Genomic DNA, 14,848 nt, shown 5'->3' on the forward strand with positions numbered 1-14,848 from the left:
ATGGTCCTTGGGTATCCGAAGTGTAGTTTATGACATCGACGGTGCAGCTCCGATGAGGATGGGTTTCTCCGTCAAGGGGAGCGCAATCGGTACTTCACATCTGGTGCTGAGTTTGCCTAAAAGGAAAAGTTTTTACACGGGAGCAGTTTTGTGTTTCTAATATACAGTGCATAGGTAGGTCTGTGGATGCGTCGCAATCAAACGGACAGTGCTATGCGCATTGATCGACCGTCAGTAAGAAAGTGGCACAGGCACGTGAATATTGAATACATATTTGTGCACTTACGAATATACTGTCTTCATCGGGTTTTATTTACATTGTCACGATGCTTTTTTCATTTACTATTTGTCGAGGAGGGAGGCCAATTTGCTTAACTGTGTGTGGTAAGTGTTATGCCATTCAGTACAGAGGTAGTCATCATCAGCTGTGTGACTTCTCGTTCACTCGAGATCCCAGATCCGGTTTTACACTTTGAATACTCAAGTGCCATCTATCTGATTTAGCATTTACTATTCTATTACTATTCTACTGGACATAGGTCAGTTTCTTAAATATTCTGGCTGTTTCATGTAATAGTTTTCTTGCTGTATATTGTAATCAGCTAGTGACATCTATGTCATTTTGTTCATCAGATAGAACTTGTATACACAAATATTTCTCTTTGATCATTGGCTAATATTTCTCAGTATTCATACATAGGCTATAGTTAAAATCCATGCACTTCCATTTACTATTTGTCGAGGAGGGAGGCCAATTTGCTTAACTGTGTGTGGTAAGTGTTATGCCCTTCTTTCTCATTTTCTCGTACTTTAATATCAAATTAATAAAGATAGAGAGGAATATTGGTACATATATTTCTGGCTTAAATGATTTAATTGTCACTATTAATTATTTAGCTTGTTGTTCTTATTTTCTCTGTGAATAGCAAAGTTGAGTCTTTTGTACTCGAGTGAATTAAATAGTAAGTAGTATAAATGCGAGGTGTGTCATCGTTCGAGTTATTGATTGCCCACGTTACGTTATTTAGGATCGCGAAGGCCCCAGGGACCTGAGGCCAGACCGTGAAGGAGATGGCAGTAAACTGATAATAGTGCCCTTTCTATTTCACCTTGAGATAATTCTGAGACTAGCGATGGACAGGAATCCGAAAGTATGCGTTCTTTGCGTAGGGCTATTGAGGTGCCCCCCCCATTGCCCTGGATTGAGACCTCCGATGGCTTCTTTTGGTGTCGTCATCTTGAACTTTGGACATTTGTTTATTGCAGACAGTTCTATACCACCATCGTGAAGTCATCAGTAATAGGGGTAATAGGGGTTCATACCAAAGGTCGAAGGGTCGAAAAAAAATTCTCGCACACTCGAATTTATTTTTCGACCCCTCAACCTTTGTTATGAACCCCTTATTACCCCTATTACTCTTAAAATATTCATGTATATGAATATGAATAACTTCTAAAATCAATTTTAATAAAAAATTTCGATATTAAAATGGAAGCAAATAAGAAGTACTACTGTCCAGCATAATAATCTAGAAAAATAAGATCAAATATAGATTTCGAATGATAAAAAATCAATTTTCAATATAAAAAGTGTGAGTAAAGTGTGAGTGAAATGATTCATATTTAAAACAGTGAATATTTATATTTATATGCGTTAAATTCTTATTTTCAATATAAAAAGTAACGAGTAATTAACGAGTTGAAGAAAATATCAATTTTAATAAAGAAATGACTAATAAATGAATGAACAGATACTACAGTTCAAAGATATCGATTGAGATGAATTAGAAAAATATTTTACAATTAGAAATTTTATTCCTATTAAAGATTTGATTAAAACTGCACGTTTCCGTTTTCAAGTAAAAGATATTACTGAATTAATATTTAAAAATCATTATCTAACAATAGAGTTATCGAATGATAAAGATAAAATCTTATTCAATACAATAATTCCAAAATTCACAACATTTGAAGAAATAGATCAACATTTAATGATTACAGATGAAATGCAATCACTTTTTAATGATGAAAATTCACATAAAACACTATTTTTACACTTACGTTATTGCCCTTTCAGAGAATGTTATGTAATGTTTTTCAGAGCAGAAGAAAAAGATATATCCCTGACATTCCAAATGAAGATGTGGGAATTCAAAGTGAATCAGTTAATGATAAATCATATAAAGATGTTGCAGTTCAATGTAATTTAGATGATGAATTTAGAAAATTCAATCCTAATGAGAAAGTGTATTGTTATTGCGGAGGTAAATATTTAAAATCACATAAATCAAAGCATTATCAGACAATTAAACATACCAATTATGAAAAGAATAATAAATATATATTGAAATAAGATTAAGCTGTATGAGTAATTGGAAAATTTCAAATATCATTACTCAAAATAATAATTCAACTCTAAATATTCAAAATAAGATATTTCAAATTACTTTTAATTTAATTTTTAATTTTTCTTAAATGGATGGTTTCAGCATTCCTATTGGAAAAAGTGATTTGAAACATTATTTAGTTGCTGGAGGTTTAATATTGGCTGCACTTTACTTTTACTATGAAAATATCAGTGAGGATCTAATGAATAAAAATATAAAATTGAGTAAAAAGTTAAAGAAGTTAAATGGAAATAAGAAAAATCATAAAAAATTTAACGATTTAAAAGAATTAGAGGATTAAAACAACATCTTTTAATCTAATTTATTTCATCTATTTTAACTATAAAAATGAGTGAGAGTAAGGTATTAGAAATATTACACCTTATTTATAAAAATCAACAGAATATTAAATCAATTATTATGCTTACAGGATTAGTTTCATTTTCATTTTATAGTATAAAACAGTTGTTAGAATTCTATGATAACTGTAAAATTAGGTATACAGAATTAAAAGAAAACATGAATTATTTATCATATAGAATTGATTATATTAAGTCTTGTGAAATAAGTCTTGTGAAGTCTTTTTTGTAATAAAAGATATAAAAATGAAAAGAGTTTGAGAAATCATAGATATATTCACGAATTAAATGATAGGTTACATAATTCAAATAAAAATCTTTAAATCTTTAATATATATATATATAAAATATGATAATATACAGACGAGAAGATATTTCCATGTAGAAATTACCGACGACACTATATAAATTCGTTTTATTCACCATACTGATGTCACTGGTGGCATAGTATTTATACTAAACCTCTTAACGGTAGCATAAAAAAGTATAAATATATAAGTACTAAAATAGTATTGATAATCCCCCAGTGACATCATGACAACCATTGGAAATGCACAATGCAGGGTATAAATGCACGCATACTGGGTACGTGATTCGCTTTTCTCATAAAAAAAAATACGTGAAAATTGTATGTATCCAAATTTCGAGAAATCTTGACCCAAATTGTTTTTCACTGACTTTTTGAAGGGGACTTTGAAAGTTGTAGGGAGTTCGTTCGCTACCGTCGATCGCTGATTCAAAGCTTATACCGTCATCATCTTTACCTTTTTACTTAGATGAACCAGAAACGTGTGAATCAAAAGAGCATATGAAAAGATATATTTGATTTACTAACATATTTATTACAATATTTGCATAATATTTTATTTTTATCAACAATTTGACTTTATTTTTTCCTCCATTTATATAGAAAAAAATTACCCAATACATTCTACCCAACATTTTTACCCCAAAACCTACCTAGCCTCATACTTCATACTTCTGGTATGAAACCCCCAACTTTCATATACTCCAGAGGCTTCGAAATGCAACCATAAAAAAATTTTCCCGAGAAGAAAACAGGCGCCGGGTATGAGCCGGGTCAATGTCGCTTCCGTCGGCCCTGTATAGGCTTCAAGTTCCTTTATATACAATATAATTATATACATGTATAATTCTATTTTTCAATTTTGAATTATAATAATCGTACAAAGTATACAAATAAAAAAAAAATTCAAGATGGAGGAAAACATGAAGAAACCTGTTAAGGTTTATATGATGTTCATGCCCCCCTCGTACACCCAATCACACTCTCTTTCACACCACATTCACACAGAAAATATTTAAGTGCCAGATGGCAGAGACTGGCAAAGTTATCGAAACATTAATTAAGGAGATACTGTTTGAGAGCACATTTAAAAACTGGAGGGGGATACTGATCCAATGATTTTCAGTGAGTGAGGCAAGTTATTCCAAGGTAAAGGGGCTGATACTTTTACTGAAAATTTCTTTCGATTGGTTCTAAATTGTTCTACTTTGAATGCATGGCGGTTTCGAGTATGATGATGGTGAAAGTCAGAATTTAATGAAAATTAATCTGAAAACGAGTTTGGCAGTAGTGAATTTTTAAATTTAAATATGAAAGAGCACAACTGAAATTTCGTGATTGCTCGAAAAGTAAGGATACCTAAGTTTTTGAAGATGGGGGCTGTATGATCTAAGAAGGCAGCCTTTAATATTACCCTGATCGCACGCTTTTGAAGTAGAATTATCGGCCTGATTCTCGATTCGTAGTTATCCGTAGACCAATTTCATGCTCGAATTGAACATATATGTTTATGTTTTATACCGATAATTCTCTAAAATTCAATCAACAAGTTCAATAGCCAATTTGTCGCTATAAAAACTCTGCAAAGAAACGTTATTTAGTATGGTGGTTCAAAAAAGATGGCACCATTTTTTCTGACGTACAGCTTTGCAGTATATCCTGGTCTATAGTCTAAACTCTGATTGCTGCTAGAATTCACCGAGGTAAAATATTTCTCGATGTTTTAGTTAGCAGTAGGAATCATGAAACCAAGTTCAGTAAAATACCACTTTACAGCAAGAATTATTGTTTGGTTACAGTTATTACTTACACGATACTTCTGTTTTGTATTTCGTATTCGCTATCTATTATTAGCGGTAACATAGCGATTTTACTTCAGTAGTTAGTGTTTATCTCAGTGATTTTTGCACACTGATAGCTATCTACTTGAACTGAAGCAACAGCTATTCAGTAATGTGGCTCCCAATAAACCCCGAAAACAGATATCAGGTAATCCAGGGACGCCGCCACCAATTTTGGCCCACCGTAAACGTTTTTTGAATAGTTTTAATCGTGCATTTATATCATCTACAGTTCCTTGCTTGATAAACTTCATCTACATATCATTTTGGAAATTAAATGCAAATCTTTGCTGGTGATTCTCCGGTTTTTCGAATGCAACAATTAAATGGGAAACCCACAACACCAGCCATCCCACCAGATGGCGTGACGAGCAACATGTCTTCCGATGTCAAAATTAGTTCATTTTCAGTGAACTTTGAACTGGATTTCTCGATTCCTGAATCCATATATTATCAGCACCCATCAAATATACAATAGATTCATTTTTTTACTCAGATATCGGTATAGTTCTCATAAATTATCGATTCATTTAAGGGAAAAGTTCATTCAGTTTTAGTTGATATGTTAGAAGAATCAAACACAGAAGACCGACTATCTACTAGCGACACCTAGCGGATCCTCGACTGCCATACGTGGAACCCTCGATTGTCACACGAGCGGTGCGGGTACCCCCATCGAGAGCAGGGACGATGTGAAACCAAGGACTGCGGTATTTTTACCGCATGTCAAGAAATTCAATTCATCTTGAAATATTTTAGAATCCATAAAACCTATATTCCCAATTTCCCAGAGGCTAAAGACCATTTCGGTTTGCGTTCGAATTTTTTGAATATCTTTCCCGACAACCGCTTGCGATTACGTGCCAGAGGTTCATGGCCAACGAATCAAAACATTTGAACTACTAGCCTAATAAAAACTCGTGGTCTCCACGGTTTTTTCGCCAGTGTTGTGATGGGGTACCCGCAAAACCAGCTATCCCGTTAGATGGCGCGACGAGCAGTAGGTTGCTCGTTTTCAAAATTAGTTCATTTTCAATGAACCTTGAACTGGATTTTTAGACCCCTGAATCCATAGGACTTACCAAATATGATATTCTTTCATTCTTCTTATCAGATATCGATATAGTTTTCATAGATAATTGATTCATTTAAGAGAAAAATTCATTCAGATTTAATTGAAATGTAGAAGGAAATCGAACGCGGATGACCATCCCACTAGCGAACCTGGCGGATCCTCGCCTGCCATGAGTGGAATCATCGATCGCCACAATAGCACTGCGGGTACCCCCATTGTGCAGTAGCGACAACCAAAATAACTATCATCTCATTGTATCTTTGTTGATTTATTTATAGATTTTAGAACACAATTAGATTAAAGTTTCCTGCTTGCAAAAGCCTTTTTGATTATAATTGACTGGCAGATGCCATCATCAATGAATCAGGATATTGCAAACGACCTAGAAAATTTCACTAAGTAAGCATCTCTGTTGTGGTACGAACTGGTTTACCCACATATATAATGGGCCAGTTGAGTCTTTGAGGTGTCGAATGCAAGAAGAAAAGCAGCGCGCCAGAACCTTGGAGTTATCAAATGAATGTTTTACTCGCGGTTTTTCAGGTGCCGTGCGAGAATCGACTTGATTCATGGATAGTTATTCGCCTAGGTACCAACCAGATGTAAACAGAACAATTATTATTTTATCTGGGATAGTGTCTGGTGTAGGCCTCTGGTATCGCGCAGGACTAAACTACCGCAAAAAAAGTTCTTCTCGCGCAATTTCTTTATGATCTCTACTACAGTTCTCGATATCAGTATTTTCTATTAGAATTTCAGTGTTTAGCGAAAGAACCGGCGGTGTATACAAGGAGCTCGGGTTCTGTTCATAGTTTCACCTCATGATGGCGGCCAATTTCGATCAGATCTTGGTTGAAATTCGAGAGTTTGGCTTGTATCAGAAGATATTCTACGTATTAGTCGGACTAGTCGGCATTCCTGTTGGATTACAAACTTTGGCCGTAGTATTTCTAACCGCCGAACTTGACCACTGGTGCCATATACCCGAGTTCACCAACTTGAGCTCGTCAGTCGGATTGAAGGAACGTCTCAAACAAAGCATACCAAAAGAAACTCTGCAAGGTGTTAAGCGATACAGCCAATGCAAACAGTTTGTCCGGAATTATAGCGCCGCAACCGATTTCAGTAACCCGGTTGACGAAAACCACACGTTGGTGGCTGGGTGTAGTAACGGCTGGGAACACGACACGAGCGTTATATCATCTACTATTGGATCAGAGGTAGGTCACTGGAACTAATAATGTGATGGGTTTATGATGCGTTGAACGGCTGAATATGGCACGGGTAATTTTCTCTTCATACGACATTTTTGTTCTAATTTCTTTGTGGATTTAAGTGGAATCTCGTCTGCTCGAGACAATGGCTACTTCCGATGTCGCAGACGATTTATATGATTGGTTACATGTTAGGCGCCGTTGTATTTGGAAGCATATCAGACAGGTGATATATTCGATGAATCTCTACTTATTCCATCTTTAAGAAAGAGGGAACTAGCCACCATACGCATACTGTAGGTATTCTTTTCAAAGAGAATTAATTCTCAAAACGTTTGGTTACAGATACGGTCGACACAAAACAATAGTAGGATGTTTAATGGCAATGACTTTGACAGGAACAGTTTCAAGCTTTGCTCCCGAGTATTGGAGCTTTGTTGCATTGAGAATGCTAACTGGTGCCAATGTCGCTGGAGCAATCATAACGGCCTTCGTGATGGGTTAGTTCCTATAAAAAAGCTTTTATAGCTGGACATACCTAAAAATGCCAGTAAAACACAACATCAACAGTTCTATTTAGAATACAAATTCTTTTTTTTACAATTTAAGATATATTCTAAAATACGTTTTATATTCTTATGTAGCAATGGAGATGATCGGCCCTAGTGCCCGCACAACCACTGGGATATTATATCAAGGTTGGTTTGCACTGGGCTTTATGCTGTTGCCTGGAATCGCTTATTTCATCAGGGATTATGACTATCTACTACTGGTTTCATCATCACCAAATATCATTTTTCTTTCATACTACTGGTGCGCAGAACTTCTCTGAAAACTGAATCTAAAATCAATCTAAATCAAATCTCATTTTACTAATTCGTTATGGTTTTTAGGATACTACCGGAATCTCCGCGATGGTTGCTATCGAATGGTCGAGAAGCGGAGGCGGAGAATATCATCCTGAAAGTGGCGAAAATGAACGGAGTTGAATATACGCCGTATCTAACAGTGGCAGGCGAGCTGGACTGTGTGAAGTCACACCATATAAATAACCACGATGACGTCACAAATGACGAGGTAAAATGAATAGTTTTATGTAACGTTTAAAACAATGCGCGATTTCGGGAAAATTTCTAAATGAATAGCGCTTTATTACACAATTTGGTTTTTTTTTAAATAGAAAGTATATGCAGCCATTTGCCACTGAAAAATTAGCTCTCTGTTAATAGGGATCCTGCAAGTTGAACGATACAAATGCTGAATTGATACGACATCTTAGGAAATAAATTGTTTCAACGATGATTGAAGATTTGAAAATTTGACAAATTTGAAATGACAATCATTGTCCTTTGTTGTCCAGTTGTGTTCGAAACTCGACGGAAATGAAACAGTTGCAGCACCACCTATAAGCGCAAAATACACCGTATTGGACCTGGTTCGGACCCCAAACATGCGCAAGAAAACGCTCAATATCTGCTTTAATTGGTGAGTTTTCACAATACCGTCACAAAATATGCTTCCCTGTGTCATTGATAGATATCGTGGCCCTCCTGATTGCAGTGTTCATTTGATGGGTTACTACAGCTTGCGTATCCACCTTCTATCTATTTGTGTGTTTGCTCTTTACAAATCCACCACCACTCTACCGGGAAAGGAAACAGCGAGAGCTTGGGTCAGAAATCGGAAATTGAGGGACACAGAAGATCGAATTATTTCAAAAACGGGTTTTTTTACTCTGAAATTTCGGTTCCGGTTTGGGTGAATAACCTTCCAGTCTGAACCGGCAAGTGACTCTAAAGGAATATGCTCTAAACCATCAATCAACGGCTTTAGTCAGAAGTGGCTGAAGGTTAAGAACTTTACAGTGCCATTAGAAAAAATTTTCGTCGCTTTTCCTCGTGGGATATACGGAGCCGATTTTAACCAATTCCTCCTGTCTGATCTGGCTTAGTAATAACTGCGTTACAGATTTTGGGTATAAATAACACAAATCATGTTTTATTTTAAACCCTATCTACCTATATCCGATAGAAAAAAGATTACTAACTAATGGATACGTCGCTATGTTTATGCCCATGTAAACTCTCGTCAAAAGAAATTAATGAACAACAGCCGCCAGGGATAAAAAAGGTTTAAGAAAAACATAGCCCATCTACGCTAGTTCTGAAACTTTGCCAGCTATGAATCATTTGACGATGTCAGAGAAGCTTGGTATTTCAGGGTCAAGGTCAATATTTAGATGATTGATGCCTGTAATAAAGAAGTTTCCAGTTTCTAGGGGCCATTTTGTGGTTAATTTCAGTCTGTCGGTCACAATAAACAATCTACGTATGTCACATAATGCAGTTTACAGACATCTTAAGAAATTCAACCTTGTGTTTGGTATAGCTTACATATCCTACTGTACACTAGCAACACCTCACTTGCCACACAATGGCGCCTAGAAACTGGAAACTTCTTTAGTCATCAAGTTTGTGGGATAGGGCGACTATGTCTGAAACAGTCAGTTGTTTTATATTTCTATAGTTTTTATAGAACTTTGATTACCTTAGTAATAGTGATAGTAATTCTATAGCGCCCTTTTCACTGCGATACAATGTTCAACGGCGCTTTCCGTTAAATTTGTATTATTCATTAAGATGATTCGAAATCTATATTTGATCTTATTTATCTAAATTATCATGCTAACACTTTACTCACACTTTTAATATATGGAATTATTAGAGTAATTGTATAAGTCTTGTTTCAGATCGAAGGTTGAAGTTGAGTGAGTAAAAAACAAAAAATAAATTCGAGCGTGCGAGAATTTATTTTTATTTCTTATGAGTCTTTCCCGGGGACACGACCTTACAAACGCATCAAGCATTTTTTATCTTATCATGTTTGCTGGTGATGCAAGGTCAGACACGCTTTCATTAAATTTGAAAAAGAATTCATTTTATGTTTTTCAGTCGTGCGTAACATAAGCATTCAATTTCTATTAAGATCAACAATATTATAGCACAAGTTTCGACAACAAAATTTTTAGGCGTTCAAGTTGACGACCAACTTACTTGGAAGTCACATGTTAACAACATCTGCACTATTAAACTATCACTGCTCATTGGCATAATGGTAGACTTTATGGAATTTTGTCCAAAAAAATCTTTACTGCAGTTGTATTATTCGTTTATTTATTGTCATCTCGCCTATTGCAATATTGTATGGGGTAACACTTATCCTTCTAACTTAAGAAAACTTAAGAGAACTCCTCCAAAAGAAAGCAGTCCGCATTATCTTTAAAATTTTAGAGCCCATACCTCACCACTATTTAAGACTGCAAAAATTTTCAAATTTGACAATGCATGTATCTATCTCTTTGTCAATAACCAGTTACCAGTCATCTTCAACAATTTCTTTATGCCAATTGACGTTCGAGTGAAATACTCCAAGATCGAAGTTTATATGATGCGTTAGTGTGTTTGCGTGCGTGCGCGTATGTGTTTGTTTTGTGTGCGTATTTCATTTCCTCTTGACTTCCTTTAGGGTGGCTGATATTACAAGCTCTGCGTTTCTATGTTTGCTCGCTGTTATTTTGCATCAGTTTATATATGTATGTGCAAAACATATCAATTATCTATTGTCATTTTATAAATCTGGTATTGACGTAAATTATTGAAGAAATAAATAAATAAATAAACATCCGAGCAGCTACTAAGCGCTCAAGTGTCATCTATGTCAGCACGTAAGCATTGAGGATTGGCGTCTTTCCCGGGAACACCTATACGGTAATGTACGGGGTTCGAACCCACGACCTGGCTTCCCAGAGTCGAACGCCATGAATGTCTTTGCCAAGGTCCACCGGTTTTGATTTTCTTGTATTACGTACATTGTTTTTTTTTACTTTTCAGGTTTGTTAACAGTTTAGTTTATTACGGATTATCGATGCTTGGTTCACAACTTGCCGGCAATTTATACCTAAACACCTTTATATTTGGGGCAATTGAGATACCGGCATATCTGCTCATCATCTTAATCATTAACAAAGTTGGGATGCGATGGCCGTTAGCCGGGTGTCTCATTCTAGGCGGTGTCGTCTGCTTAGCTGTAACTGCTCTTCCACACGGTAGGTGGTAAAATGGTTTATTTGAAAAATCATTCCAGATTATGCGATTTTAATGTTACTTAGCCCTGGTAGTTCACATACCAAAATAAAAGTCGTGCCTTAATCTTCCGAAATTGCTACAAATTGTCGAAATGGGAATGGTTTGCTGTAGAAATGTTCTGTAGAACGGACGCCGAGTTGCTTTTCCACTAGAAACCAATTGAAATGTTTCCAGTTATTCATTTTGTTATTTCTTTTAGATTATAAATCAGTAAAAACAGCACTGGCTATGATAGGAAAATTCGCAATTTCAGCTTCGTTCGGCATTATCTACGTGTTCTCAGCCGAGCTGTTTCCGACGGTTGTCCGTAACGTAGGGGTCGGTTCCGGTTCCATGTGCGCACGTATCGGAGGCGTCGTCGCTCCATTCATTACTGACTTGGTATGATTACGAGAATGCTCAAATATTAAAATGAATTATTCTACGCTTTTATTCTACTCTTTAATTATTAGTAACATTTAGTTCTATTGTTAACAGAATAAGATATGGAGCCCACTGCCGTTTATAGTTTTTGGCGCCATGTCGTTAACAGCTGGGATTCTAACACTTCTGCTGCCTGAAACGCATCATCATAGACTTCCTGAATCGATCGCAGATGGAGAAAACTTTGGTTAGTACTCCGACAAGGAGCAAGAGTAAGCAAGCATCTAATTCTCTCATTCACTGTAGGTCGTACCAATCTATGGGGTATCTAACCATTCGTTCTCTGACAATTTGTGCATGTTTTTAACAAAACCGTCGATATAAAAGTTCACGAGTAGTCTGTAGGGAACGTTGAATTTTGATTTGAAGGGCCCCTCTATGTAACTCTGAAAATATTTACGTGGGAAGTCTTTAATTTTCATATCATTGTCATTGTCATTGTCACTGTCATTGTCACTTTTTACTGTCACTGGCACTGGAACTGGCACTGGCACTGCCACTGCCACTGCCACTATCACTATCATTTTTATTATCATTAAATTTCCATACATGTTTAGGCCTTCTGCTCCCCAAATACTGTCGTTTGATCAGTGGTACAGCGTTGTTCTTGGGGCACATCTATAGCCATAAATTCGGCCCAAACAGAATCAAGGTCAATCGTCTCCCCGTCGTCTCTAAACGCCCATTCCTTTTCCAATCCAAAATGGCGTACGCATTATTTCACAGTATTGATTTTCTTTCTTTTATAGGAAAAAAAACATCCACTGACAGCAACCAAAACGATCCTCAACAGAACGAATTCACTGACAGCAGGTGCAATTGGCCCCCAACAGCCTGAACGGTGCTGACTGATAATCAAGCAGAATAAAGAAAGTTCATGATTACGTTTCTATTCACTGTATTTCATCAATCTAATCATAACAAGTTTTAAAATTTCTCGACAGGTTTGTTGAGTAAGTAAAACCGAAGAATTTCTTCTCGCAAATACATGGATAATTTCCGAACAGTAAGATAACAGTCATCCTATAAGCTATGCAACTTGCCGTGGTGCAGTGGGCTTTCTTTGCCCGGGTATAAATCAACCTTTCACATTCACAGTAATGTATTCTAGGGACACCGCTGAAATATGAAATCACACGACAATTTTTTCAAATCTTTAAGCAGTTATATTCTTTCATTTTTACGGTCCAAGCCTAGATATTCGATCTGAGTCCGGTGCGTGAACTCAGTGCTTTTGAAAAAAAACTGCATAATGCTAAGTTCTTTTTTCCCCAGGCCCACAAACCTGATAAGGTATACTGTACTCGACAATTAAAAAATTGTGGATAATATGATATTCAAAATAAGAATTGCGAAGCTAAAAATAATGTTTAATTGACTTACCATGTTTAATTGACTTACGTTTTTTTGCAATGAACACATTTATCGTGTTGAAGGCAGGCGTCATCTAAGTCGTCAGCAGGTTTTAAGCATTGCCTAACAATTTATGACAATACACTATGATCAACAATTTACCATCATAAAATCAATCGCGCACCAATTTTATATATTCTTCCTAACTCCTGATTCGACCGACCATCGCAACTCTTTTTCCATTTTAAATAATCAAACCCGCTGATTTGTTCCTAGCAAGGGTGGTGGGTTTAAAGGGGCGCACAAAGATGAGCGTAATATCGATTCAAGTTCAAAAGGCATTCTCACCTACATTGCTGTTCCGAGTCAGAGCACTTACAGCAGCCTCCCGTCGGGTCTCTTTCTATCATACCGGTGTTGCTCACTCCACACCAGCTTTTATAGTTCGTTAAATCGGACAAACTCGGCAAACCATGAACATCTACATCAACACCCAAAATGCTAGATCAGCAATATCAATCAGTTTTCGTTTAGAACTATCATAAAAATGTTCTAACGAACTTTAAATGTGCCCAAATCGGTATGGTAAGTGCTGATGAAATTTCACCGTATGGCGGTTAAACGAGCGGGACTGGTTGGTACCTTATAGAAGTTCTAGAATAAGTTGTTTAGAAGGCTTACCTAAGAAAACCACTGTCGTGGCTGCTAATATAAGCACCAAATAATTCATTGTTGCAAAATTCGCTGGACAGAACTGTCGACACGATGTTTCCTAATCGATGTTCGCCTCATCCAACTAAATCATTTATTAGTAAATATATCTTATTGGTCACTGCTCATGCGGTCACAGAGGATTGGCGGTTGCTTTCAGCCATCGTGCGATCAACCGACCGAAACGAAGTCCTACTGAGGGCGGTAACAGATGCTGTAGCGTGTCAATAATGATGCCATTGTTACTAACCGTTTCAGTGCTACAATGCGCAAACATTAACAGGTTCTGGGACACCATATGTCCACTTGGATCTGAAATGCTTTATCTGAAAATGATGGATCTGGACGATTTCAATATTCAACACACAATGGTGACCATGTAGAAGTCAATGACCATGAAACCGCTTTCATATAGAACTTGACATGTCATATTGATTGCGGTTACAAAAGGCGAGAACAATAAAATTACTGATCCTAATTCCATGCGAGAGATGATCATTCGTATGACAGTAATAACAAAATTCAAATATGGAGACTAAAAGATGTTGATATTTTCCTTAAAAAACCTTTTTCCACAGGACTGGTGAAGCTCAAATGTTCACAATTGCGTGGACTGGTAAAGAAAACCACCTGATACATTAAAGATTCATCCTCAAAGTAAACCATCATGAATTTCAATTAACCATGGCAAACCAGGACGCTACCGGTATCAGAATTCAGGCCAAAAGACAGTGAGCTTTTTGGATGCAAAACGGTCACAGAACGGCTTTGTTGTGTCTGAGCATAGAAATAAATTGCAAGATATTAAAGTTTTATTTCAATGACATCATCAATTCAAGGAAGCTAGAGGTGAACTCCACTTTTGCCATTTTAGTTTAGGCTATTCTCAAAAATAAACTAGTCTTTCAAAAAATGCAATAATCCCGATGGCACATTCCACCAAGAACCACTAGTTATTATTGTAGTGATTCGGCCGCTACATAGGCCTACGTCTTCGTTCTTTCAATCATCCTGCACGAGAAAACAAGTTAGG

At 36.4% G+C, this 14,848-nt stretch overlaps 2 protein-coding genes across 4 annotated transcripts; one reads left to right on the forward strand and one right to left on the reverse strand.

Annotated features, from left to right (window-relative positions):
• The first annotated feature begins 731 nt into the window (after positions 1–731).
• LOC141904408 (organic cation transporter protein-like) lies at positions 732–14,592 on the forward strand. Of its 3 annotated transcripts, XR_012619139.1 has the most exons (12): positions 735–773; positions 6,513–7,189; positions 7,306–7,409; positions 7,529–7,683; positions 7,828–7,996; positions 8,077–8,260; positions 8,544–8,668; positions 11,074–11,288; positions 11,528–11,709; positions 11,806–11,938; positions 12,501–12,704; positions 14,394–14,592. XR_012619139.1 is itself a non-coding variant. In XM_074793004.1 (11 exons), the coding sequence occupies exons 2-11, from the start codon at positions 6,791–6,793 to the stop codon at positions 12,587–12,589; spliced, it is 1,755 nt and encodes a 584-aa protein (XP_074649105.1). In that variant the 5' UTR covers positions 732–773; positions 6,721–6,790; the 3' UTR covers positions 12,590–13,178. The 3 variants fall into 3 exon arrangements, 2 of the variants coding, with proteins under 2 accessions (XP_074649105.1, XP_074649098.1); XM_074793004.1 differs by lacking the exon at positions 14,394–14,592 and having other exon boundaries at positions 732–773; positions 6,721–7,189; positions 12,501–13,178; XM_074792997.1 differs by lacking the exon at positions 14,394–14,592 and having other exon boundaries at positions 12,501–13,178.
• Positions 12,663–13,840, reverse strand: LOC141902550 (uncharacterized). Its single transcript, XM_074790369.1, has 4 exons — positions 13,786–13,840; positions 13,453–13,585; positions 13,153–13,227; positions 12,663–12,870 (listed from the first exon to the last, which is right to left on the reverse strand). Exons 1-4 carry the CDS (start codon positions 13,832–13,834, stop codon positions 12,663–12,665), a joined length of 465 nt encoding a protein of 154 aa, XP_074646470.1. The 5' UTR covers positions 13,835–13,840.
• Positions 14,593–14,848: the final 256 nt, after the last annotated feature.

This window comes from Tubulanus polymorphus, chromosome 1, assembly GCF_964204645.1.
Source record: "Tubulanus polymorphus chromosome 1, tnTubPoly1.2, whole genome shotgun sequence".
Taxonomy (NCBI): Eukaryota; Metazoa; Nemertea; class Palaeonemertea; order Tubulaniformes; family Tubulanidae; genus Tubulanus; species Tubulanus polymorphus.